We start from the raw sequence: 11,664 nt of genomic DNA, 5'->3' as shown, positions 1-11,664 counted from the left end.
TTTGTTGAGTATTTACTTCATTTATTTCAACTTGCATTTCAAAATGCGTCATCTGTGCAAAAACATAACGTATAAAATGTGCAATTTTAAAATGACTTTGTATAAAGTCAACTTTACATGTCATAAATTCAACAAAATTCAGAATCAGAACTATCCATTTAATAAAGGAGACTTTATTGGCACCACAATAAAGAGACACACAACATACAGAACAGACTGAACGACGAGTTCAGTATACGCTAAAAAACCTTTGGAAATGTTATTCTACATTACTGTCAGAGGCTATATTTACAAATATATATATATATATATATATATAAATTGGGTTAATAAATTTGGACCTGGGTTATTCGACTTTTGGGGTTAGAGGTTTTGACTACGCCAGATTTTCTAAAGTGCACGCTTTTGTCTTCTAGACGTGTAGAAACCGTCTCCTCTTTCTGGAGGTCTTCATCGTCGGAGGACACCTGAGTCAGATCCACGACGATGCCGCCCGTCCCGTTACGACCGACATCTATCACGAGAAACTCAGATGAGACGCGCTCCTGAGAAACAGAGAAGTGAACGCAGCTGATCTTACCGTGTCTGATCTGCTGATGTTGAACGGATTCGATGTTCTTGCGGCTCTCGTCGTGTCTCTGGGCTCTCCAGCTGCTGTCAGGCAGATATTCAATCTCTTCCACATCTTCGCCACATCCCTCCAGAACCTCGCACAGCAAACTAGAGAACGCAGCCAACAAACAGCATCAGAAGAGATCTCTGGGGTTGTGGACCATCAGTCTTGATTTCATGATTTATTCAAGCCCAGAAAATCACCAAGCTGCCCTGTGCATTGATTTTTTTGGGGTTAACGTCATTACTTCGATCAAATGTAAAGATTCCTGCTTCAAACACGAATGCAAAAAATGCATTTTTTTTTTTATGTAACGCATTGCAAAAAAGATGATAAAAATGAGCGCTTCGGATAAAAGCGCCTGCTGCTAAAAGCGTACATCTAAAAGTATCTGTAGGAGATTTAGTTATTTTTTTGCATTTTAAAATCGTATTATAAATAGCTCCAAACACAGCCATAGCAGAGCCGTTTCCGAGTAACGAATGAATGACTGAATCGGCTCCTTTGAACGAATCATTTGAATAAATGACTCACTCGGTGAGCGATTCACTGCACACACAGCTTCTCATTCCTCTTTTTTTTTTTTTTTTTTTTTGCATATTTCTCTATTTTCGAAAACAATCTCACTCCATTGAAGTGACGCAAAGTGCAAAGTTGAATTTATCGTTTCGAATCGTGATTTTATTTGATGCAACCCGTGTTGTTAAAAGCTCTATACAAGTAAAAATGATCGATCGATTGATTGGTGACAGCTATGTAGTGTCTTATTATGATTATTATTAGCCGTGCACGGTCACGTTGTGAAGTGTTACTAAATGAAAAAGAGAGCAGTGCTGAGGAGATCACCCGTCGATGCGCAGCTCGTCAAACGGAGCGTATCTGTGGCACACGGGACACGTCCACCTGGGCTTCTTCTCGTTCATTTGCAGGAAGAAGGAAGCGTCGAAGCACTGCAGGTGAGCACAGCCTCGAGCCCGACAGGGAACGGACATGCGCGTCTTTGCCAGCTTCACACAGACAGACAGAAGCAAACGGAGAGATTCAGACTCGGCGCCGCTGTGAAAATGCGTGCGTTTCAGGAACACAGTTTCTTCCACAGGGTTGCCGTTGTTCAGCTGAGAATTACTCATAATGCTTTGGTTGAATTTCCTTGTTGTTGTTTTTCTATTTTGCTTCTTTTCTTCTTTTTTTTGCCCTAATTTAGGGCTAATTTGGGTGCGTTTGCATTTTTGAACGTGAATAAAAACTTTAAACGCGCATGCAGACTATTCAGATTTTTGATAAATTAAATTAGAGTGAAAACAGGAAATAAAAAAAATATTTAATTCACAATAGTCTTCTTACTGAAAGCTTCTTTTTAAAGGAAGTTCATTCAATTTCTGAAAAAAAATTTAATTAAATTAAAATTAAATTTTCTGAAAAACAACAACAACAACAAAACAAAACAAAAAAAGGACAAAAATAGCTCAATTTCTACTTACTGGACAGATTAGTGATACTTGCAAACCTGTAGTAGAAACTTCATTTTCTGGATCAGAGCGCAACTTCTCAGACACTGTCAACATGTTCAAAACAAATAATAAACACACAAATCAATAAAATGTATACTTGAAATAACAGCAACAATAATTATAATGTTACATAATGTGTTGCACAAAAGATTTGCTCACTAAACAAAATGAATTTTCTCGTTTTTACTCTCGAAAGCGTACACAAAAAAAGTCCGGACTAATTAAATGTCACGGCTGGATCATATGTCCGGGTCTTGGAAGATTTCAGGGATGTTCAAGAGTCAATGCTGATTGGTTCAAGTTGAGGAGAGAACAACTGACCAATGCATTCATGTTAAAACGCTCACCTCTCTGTCTGCAGAGCTCCTGCTGCTCCACGCCGGTCCTGCGGAGCTCATCCAACAGATCCAGAGACGACACGGGCTTCACCAGATACACAGCCGCCGAATAACTCTATACACACACACACACACACACACACACACACACACACACACACACAGACACACACACACACAGAGACAGACAGACAGACACAGACACACACACACAGACAGACAAACACACACAGACACACACACACACACACACACACACACACACACACACACACACACACACACACACACACACACACACACACACACACACACACACACACACACAGACAGACACACACAGACAGACAGACAGACACAGACAAACACACACACACACACACACACACACACAGACAGACAAACACACACACACACAGACAGACACACACACAGACAGACAGACAGACAGACACACACACACACACACACATTGGTCAAACACACACAGACCCGACAGACATGCAGACATTACAGACAGACAGACAGACAGACAGACAGCACAATACTAGCTTCATGACTTTTCAGAAGATTGATCCGTAAAGAACACCGTTGACTGAAAACTGTATAAAAGTGCAACTGTGAGATGCTCAGATGTTTGCCAGGCATCTTGTCTTTTTGCAATAAATAAAGCATCATTATTGCTTTACTGCAGAAGCTTCCACCACTGAATAAAAAATAAAACGAGCGCTGAAACCTCTTATCTTATAATAAAAGCTCAAAGTTGTGAGTTATAATGTCAGAATTGTGTGATATAAAGTCATAATTCAGATTTTTAGGTATTCGGCCAATCACGACACACTGGATAGCTGGCCAATCAGGGCACACCTCGCCTTTATTTTTTTTTTTTTTAGAACAATGAGCTTGGTACAAATCGACTCATTTCAGGAGGCGGGGCTTAGAGGAGAAACAATAGCGTACAGTGTGTGGAAAAAGTGTGTTTGTATGGGTTTTTTGAACACATTGCACACAAAATAAAGTTCTCACGAGATGCAAATGAAGAATTGCATTATACAAACAAGTTAAAAACAAAGATGCAAACTTTTTCCCCACTCAGAACTACTGTGAACCTTGTTTAATTTCACTTCAGTGGTAGAAAGTCTCTACTGTAACGTACCTTGCCGAAGTTTCCCCACACCACTGACAGCCGGTTTGTGAAGGTAGGATACAAGCCAGGCGTGAGATCGATGGGACGACACGGGCGAGAAGGTTCAGTGCCCGCTTTATCAGATGAATAGGTACACTACGAACGAGATGCAAAAATGACTTCAAAGCCTCTTGACTACAGGCAATAAAAAAAAGACACTTCTAACAATTCTATTAAGTCATGGAAATGTTATATATTAATTTACTTCCATTTAAACATTGCATTTCTTTTTACTTTGCAAAAGCTACATTACCTTTGAATGTCGTCTGAGACTAATCACTAACATTTAAAAATAAAAAAGCATTAGATGAACATCCAACTACAGCATTTCTGTAATCCGGCGGTGCAAAAATCACCAAGCTGTCCAAACGAAGCAGATAGCGATGCATATGATTAATCAAAAATGACGTTTTGAAAGATTTAGGGGACAATTCAATTGATTACATTTCTTTATGGAACTTCTATCGATTTTAGGCATAAAACCAAAATGAGTAATTTTGACTCATATTTTGGCTATTGCTACAAAAACATTATACCATTGCTTCTGTGTTCCTGACGACTTTTCATTTAATCTCCATGAATGACGTATACGCAATGTTCACGGGCCAACATTTTGATAACGTTAGTAAAGATCGAGCGACTTTGAACAAACATTCTGTAATATTCTTACTGAAGGGATGTTCAAAATTCCCTTGCTTTGACGTGAACCACACCTCTTTTATGTCAAGCATTTGATAGAGAAGTGAAGTGTGTCACCTATACAAACACTGAGTGTGAAACTGAAAGATGCAAGGATACTGGTCCTCTTCAACGCCGATGCTCTCACTGTAGCACATCCTGAAATTTCACTTCAGTGTATATAGAATATGTCTCTACTGTAACAAACCTGCGATTCATTCAGCATCTCCACACAAAGAAACACGTATTCAATTTCACCTGAGCACCACGCATGTTGAACTAGACTGAGACGACCTGAGGAGTCGAAGGAAAGAACAATTAAATGTTAAATTTAGGAAAAAGTTGTCCTACAAATACAAGCTAAAAATCACTTACTCTCAGTACACAGCATGCATTTATTCATGTCTGAACGAGTGGTGAATCAGTGAATCAAACACAGCGAGTCGTCAGTTTGAATCATGAACTGGTCATTCAACTCACTGAATCGGCTCAGATGACTCACTTCCTGAAGTTTATCATTACAGCTTGGAGGTTTTGTCATTTTATTGCGTTTTTGGCATCATTATATATTTTTTTATTTCAGTACTAATCAAATAAACAAGTTTAAAAATTGGCTGAATTTTATATACTTGGATCAACTGAACATCCAACTAAAAGCATTTTTTATTGTTAGTTAACAGCAATACTGATTCAGTTTTCCTTTTATTTAAACTTTGCTTTGCATGAATGTCACGCTTTCGGACAAAAATGATCCAGACATCCACAAAAATGGAAATGTGAGGTTACTGAAATAATAACAATGCATTTAAAATTTTACAATATGTTGGAAAAGATTGTCTAGAAGGTATTTTGTGAGCATACAGAGATATACATTTCTTTATGGAACTTGTTGGTACCCTTTGGTCAATGAAAGAAAAACTCACAAAACCAAAATAACTTTAATTTGACAAAAAGTAATTTAAATAAAATTCTATAAAAAACCAATATCAGACCATGTTTTTCTGTGTTCAACAGAATTATTTTCATTAAACTCATGAAACAGACCTGAATGAATGATGGTACCCAACTTTATTTTGTTGCAACATTTTTGATAATCACTGCAATCAAAGATCTTCCTGTAACTGTCAATGAAACATTCTGCACCTCTCAGCAGGTATTTTGGCCCAGGGATGTTCAAAATTCAGTTGTGTCCGTTTGAAGGTGCCTTTTCCAGACTGCATCTTTCATGCTCCTTCCAAAGATTTCAATAGGATTGAGGTCAGGGCTCATAGAGGACTTTACAATAGTCAATTTTTTCCTCTTAGCCATTCTTGGGTGTTTTTAGCGGTGTGTTTTGGGTCATTGTCCTGGACCTGACCAACGACTGAGACCAAGCTTTCTGACACTGGCTAGTACATTTCTCTCTAGAATTCCTTGATAGTCTTGAGATTTCATTGTACCCTGCACAGATTCAAGATGAACCCTGTGCCAGACGCAGCAAAGCAGCCCCAGAACATTCAGCATGTCACACAAGGGACAGTGTTCAATTTTCTTGATATGCTTCATTTTGAACTCTGTGAACATACAGCTGAGGAGTGCCTTGGCAAAAACTTCGATTTTTGTTCATTTCCATAGGAAAATTCTTGTCCTACAAATACAAGCATGTAGTTTGGCATATTCCAAATCACTTTTCAACAATGGTACCTCCTTGCATTTATTCCCATGTAGTCTGAACAAACAACGACGGATGGTGCGATCTGACACTGATGTTCCAGTGAGCATGAAGTTCACCTTTGAATCTCTTCAGACTTTCTAGGTCTTTCAACTCATTGGATTATCCGTCTCAGATGACATCACTTTTCCTCCTGTTTACGTCATTAGGTTGGCTACAGTCCCATGGATCTTAAACATTTAATATTGCGCTTTTTGGTCATCATTATATATTGCTTTATTTCTTACCAGCTTTACCTTTAACATGCTTGTTATAATTTTCTTTCTGATTTTATACAACTTTTTCCTCAACTTCCTCTGGATTTTATTTTACAGAAATCAAAACAACACAGTTTTACCTGTTAGTTAACAGGCCCAATGGCTGATTCAGTTTGTCACTGTTGCTATTTAACACTTTGCTTTGTCCCTGGTCATTATTTTCAGTGTTTTCTAGGACCAAAATTTTTGTCCATGACATCCAAATAATGTTGAAATGGTTGAAAAACAATACTGAAATAATAACAATAACATTTAAAATTTTACAATTATTTTGTCAAAACAGTTATTGTCTAGAAGGTATTTTGTGAGCATACAGAGATATATACATATATACAGTATGAACATCACTTACTACAAACACGCTGTCCATTAAGGCTCTGAATAAAAAATAAAAACAAAAAACTCACTTGCTGTTCTGGATCTGAGCTTGCTGTCTTGCACTGAGATGAAAAAAGAAATCCGAGTTCTGCATGGCTCCACCATACATGGGCGCTGAAAGTATACGCACATACAAACGTGTTAAAATCAAAAACATATGCTCCAATTGACTTTAATGAGAGAAAGGGTTATCACCTTATTGCAGAGCATTTACATAATCATGACGTGCAACAAATTATTACGCTATTTACTGTCCCATTTAATGCGACATCAAGAATAAAGCCTGAATGCATGATTAAAAGCTAGATTTCTTCATACCCAGAGGTGTCGGTGGCAGAATGGTGTCCAGCGTCTGGTAGAAGGGCAGTCTGATCATCTGGGGTTCTGTACAGGCTGATATGAGCGACGGGGGTTTCTCCGGAGAGACACACACTGGCATGGAGATGACGTCTACGGCACCGGGCTTTGAGCTCCTGCGGGCGTCTTTGGAAACCTGTCTGAGATTGTGCATCTCTCTGACAGCGGACAGCAGCTCGGGACTGCACTCGCTGTGCAGCAGATCCACGACTCTCTTCACGAGATCCTTCTTCAGGCCGCTTTTACTCTTGCCCATCTTAGAGAGCAGAAGACGAAGCTCCGTCACACGCAGGACCTCCAGCATCGCCTGCAAGGACAACACATACAGAGTGAAATTCAACAAAAAAAGCATGCTAGCATAACATTCTGAAGTAAATGCATTTTTGGTATGCGTCTTACGTAACCGTGGTCATTTTTTAATATAAAAAGGACAATAGTCTGATAAACATATAGGCCTGTTTTGTTCGTGTAGCTACATGGACTTCAGCACAACAACTTCTCAGGAAACAGAAGATGAGATGCACTCTAGAAGTTTGTAGTATATAACAAACTATAAACTGGTGGCTGATGTTCTTCAGATAACTGCTCGTTCATTACGGTCTCATGGGTCTTGAGGATCAACTGGTTCATCTGATGATGAACTATAAAGCAAGAAGCATCACTGTTACAACGACTAGTGAGGACCACAACGAAAACCAGCAAAAAGCTAAACAATGATCCGCAGGCACTGTTGATGCGATTAAGTCCATCTTCGTCTGATGAAAGAAAGAGCAACGCAGACCCTATTCACTCGATGGATCTTCAGATGGCTGCGTTTCACTGTGCTGATGGTTTCCTGAAGGCTCTGCTTGTTCCTGATCCTTTCACACAACAGATTGGAGTTTCCTCTCTGGACATTCAGAGAAATAAACCAGAGCTGGAAGATGAAAAACAACAACTATGAAGTCACAAGCAAAACCGAGCCAGTCTGGAAGGGCAGAAACGCCAATGGTGCTCTTCTTCAGGTTTGGCTCGGTGTCTTCACCAAAGTCTCAGCTGACCAACAGTCTGATCAATGAGAGGCACAATGGATGGAGTGGTGGAGAACCCGCCTGGTTCTGTCCTTCTGGGACAGATGTGGATAAATTCACTGACCGCATTGCCTTCTGTAATCTACACGGAGAACATGATAAATAACAGCTGGATTTAATGACTAAAAACCAACGTTGGACCTGATCGACAGAAGAATGATAATTATCCAAAACCTCCGCAAAGCCACTGATTTGCCTTCTTGCTGAGAATTATTCAGCTCTTACTGAAACAGGAATTGGTTTGAAGGACAGATGTCTGAAAAGCTATTAAATATAGTCTCCCATCTGCCACCACTTTCAGACTTGAAAATGTGTCCAAAAACTAGAGTAGACGAGGACAATGGTGATGATCGCAAGATAGGAAAGGAGGCAGGGCAACAAATGATGGGTTTGCTAGAGAAGAAAGAGCTGACAAAAATCAAAGATTCATTTCTGCCTCGTCAGGGCAAACTGTGGCATCAGTGGTGTCAGAAGTATAAAAGAACTAAATCGATCTCAAGGGGAAGACTCAGAAATGGATATAAGTACAAAAAAGCTTGAGATGAGAAGCATAAATGTGGCATCAGTAAGTTTATAAATGCGTTCATGAAACAAGTGAACTGGCATGTTACAAATAAGTCCGTATTTTTCCTGAAATGGCTCAGAATCCTCCTTGATGAATATACATCATCTGATCTTTCTGTTCTGCTTAACAACTATAATAAAACATGGGCAGACGTCTCAAAACTAAATAAGAGCAATAGCAGTAATACATCTACAGAACTGCTTAAACAAACAGAGCTTGATGCATTATCTAAGGAACTTTAAGATGCAACCTTTGGTTTGGAGCACATCATGAGGGAGATCGGTCAGATTTATGAATCATGTTCATCTGTGAAGAGGTACAAGAAAGGCCTTTAGTTTGAGTTCTCTTCTCTCTCGAGTCTCGCAGCAGAGATGATGATCTCTGGATCTCCACTGGAGCTGATGCATGGAGATGCTGCTCACGTTCCTCTGGTCTGGAGCTCCGCTGATCAACTCGTCCAGAAACTGGGAGACCAGAGAGTCTTTGTGCTGTCAGTTTTAGTTATTCAAAGCTCTGGGAAGTCCACCACGCTTCATGCCATGTTTGCGGTCAGCCCTGGCAGGTGCACCAGAGGAGCCTTCATGGAGCTGATCAGCATCTCAGATGAGATGAAAACACAGATCAACTTTGACTATATTCTGGTTGTCGATACTGAAGGTCTTCGTGCTCTAGAACTGGCTGGAAGATCAACTAGACATCATGACAATGAGTTGGCCACATTTGTTATTGGCCTTGGAAATCTGACGTTAGTCAACATCTTTGGAGAAAACCCGTCTGAGATGCAGGGCATTCTTCAGATTGGGGTTCAGGCCTTCATGAGAATGAAGAAGGTCAGACTGACTCCTAGCTGTGTGTTTTCAGACGTCACAGCTAGAGAGAAAAACATGGAGACGACTGCAGGAGACATTGGATGAGATGACAAGACTCGCTGCTGAAGATGAAGTCTGTGAGGCAGAACGTTTTAGCGATGTCGTTGAATTTGACGTACATAAAGATGTGGTGTATTTTGCTCAGCTCTGGGAAGGGTGTTCAAGACCTTAAGAAAAGTATTCTTTCTCAAGTCTGATGCTGAAAGACATAAAAAGTCACATTAAAAATCTCCAGGAGGCTTTGTGTTCGGCTTTAAAAATGCCCTGGAGACAGAATACAGTAAGTGGACATGGAGTCTTAGGAAGGCCATGCTGGAAAGTGAAAACAAACTACAGAACCAAACAGAAAATGGAGCAATCAATGTGGTTGAGGAATCACATCTTCAAAGAGAAATAAATCTAAAGAGCACAGAAGTAAAAAAATCTATGTCAGAGTTCTTTGAGAGAGACACCAATGCCAGTATACTGATTCAGTGGAAAACATCGTTTGAGAAAAAAGTATCGCACATCGAGGAAAATATTACTAGGGAAACACAGAGGAAATTAAATGTGGCGCTTCAACAGAGAGTCCTGAAGATAAAGATTGATTCTCAGAGGACACAAAATGAAAACATGCTCCTCGAGAAGGCCAAAAATCTTGCTTTAACTCTCAAAGACAGAGCAAATGATGAGAAGATCCTGGAAAGAGAGTTTAATTCGTTTTGGACAACCTGGCTGCATGAGATTATCAAATACACACCTCAAGTCCAAGAGATTGACATTTCAAAAGATATGGGGGACGTCCTTAGTGATGTCAAAGAAAGCTTTTTAAACCTCAGGAAAGAAAACAAAAAGTGCAATCAGTGTACACAGAGTATATACAGCTTAAAATAAATAAAGACATATTTAGTTTTTGGACTTCTAAGGAGTATGATGCCCAAATCAGCAAACTAATTACAGACATTGTTGAGCAAGTAAACAAAAAGATTATGTCATATAACATAGCAAAGATGGGCTACAATAAAAGTTACGTTCAAGAACTCAGCGATTTAATCACAAACAAATTAATGGAACATGAGAAAAAACAGACAATTAAAATACACATTCAAGAAACACTTCTACAGTAATTTGATTTTTGCTATCATCAACAAAGAACAAACGACATTCGAGCAACAGCACAGCGTTTTCAGGGAAGCCAATGATCCCATTCTCTACTTTGAAAAAAAACGAGAAGAATATTACAGAGTTTTCCGGAAGCGCTGTCAGGGAGCGACATCAGCTACTATTATAGGCGAGATCATCTGCAACAAACTCAAAGAACCCATTCGCCAGAGTGTCCACAAAAAAACTGCCCGAGACTTGGCGGATGAAATGAGATCAAACTGTGAATCTCTGAATGGAAACAGATCTAATCTGGAGAAACACATCCTGAAGAGACTGGCAGAAAAGGAGGATTTTCAGGAGTACATCGACTACATCCCAAAGTACACTTCAAGAGTTTCATCACAGATGAAGTCAGTCGGTACATTAATGAGAACTTCGAGATTAGTGTTTGGCCCAAGATGGTTTAAGACAGAAGAAGAGACGGTTCATAGAAGCGGTGCATGGAGCATCTGAAGAGGTTAAAAACGGCGAAGATGCTGATCTGTGGTTGGAGATTTTCACGCAGGCTTTATCAGATGTGCTGATATTCTCTGAAAAGGACCTTGAAGGAGTGAGCCGTGATGACGTTGACGTAAGACTCCTAGCAGAGGTAATAAGAAAGGAACTTCCTTCCACAATTTCCAAAACGAGCAAGGAATTCAGAATAGAGTCTTTTCAACGGAAGCTGGAATATGAGAACAGACCTGATGAGATTCTGTCAGTGCTGTTGGGTTCAGTGTCCTTTCTGTAACGCCATCTGCACCAACACCGCGGACGACCACCATCCACAGCCTCACAGCGTCCCTTTCCATCGACCTGACGGACTGAACGGGTGGCATTACAGAACAACGCAAAATCTTACGGCAGATTTTTGCACAACTCTAGTGACAAGTACTAAGAGTTTTTTTCCGACTCCTGAATCCGAGCGAGCCACTCCATATAAAAGATACAGCGAAGCAGGAGGCGTTTATGCCGAATGGAGCATCACCCCCGACCTCGCCGAGCTGTC

The 11,664-nt window shown here is 40.0% G+C and overlaps 1 protein-coding gene across 1 annotated transcript; it reads right to left on the bottom strand.

Moving 5' to 3' along the window:
- Window positions 1-148: 148 nt before the first annotated feature.
- Window positions 149-11,664, bottom strand: pias4b (protein inhibitor of activated STAT, 4b). The gene is made up of 12 exons (XM_043222610.1): window positions 11,360-11,664; window positions 6,991-7,336; window positions 6,702-6,786; window positions 4,585-4,620; window positions 4,405-4,485; window positions 4,319-4,343; window positions 3,619-3,744; window positions 2,472-2,577; window positions 2,095-2,168; window positions 1,460-1,620; window positions 581-720; window positions 149-514 (listed from the first exon to the last, which is right to left on the bottom strand). Exons 1-12 carry the CDS (start codon window positions 11,492-11,494, stop codon window positions 327-329), a joined length of 1,503 nt encoding a protein of 500 aa, XP_043078545.1. The 5' UTR covers window positions 11,495-11,664; the 3' UTR covers window positions 149-326.

Source organism: Puntigrus tetrazona, chromosome 2 (genome assembly GCF_018831695.1).
Source record: "Puntigrus tetrazona isolate hp1 chromosome 2, ASM1883169v1, whole genome shotgun sequence".
NCBI lineage: Eukaryota > Metazoa > Chordata > Actinopteri > Cypriniformes > Cyprinidae > Puntigrus > Puntigrus tetrazona.
The sequence above is the reverse complement of the archived record's forward strand: the minus strand, read 5'-3'. Positions and strand labels throughout refer to the sequence as shown.

What these genes read in the sequence shown, in the direction of transcription:
- pias4b (XM_043222610.1), bottom strand. Translation starts at nt 11,494, where the DNA reads ATGCCACCCGTTCAGTCCGTCAGGTCGATGGAAAGGGACGCTGTGAGG. An exon ending in CACACTCAGTGTTTGTATAG is followed by an intron (nt 4,344 to 4,404) that starts GTGACACACTTC and finishes TTCACGTCAAAG; the next exon opens with CAAGGGAATTTTGAACATCC. An exon ending in TGTGGGGAAACTTCGGCAAG is followed by an intron (nt 2,578 to 3,618) that starts GTACGTTACAGT and finishes GTGTGTGTATAG; the next exon opens with AGTTATTCGGCGGCTGTGTA.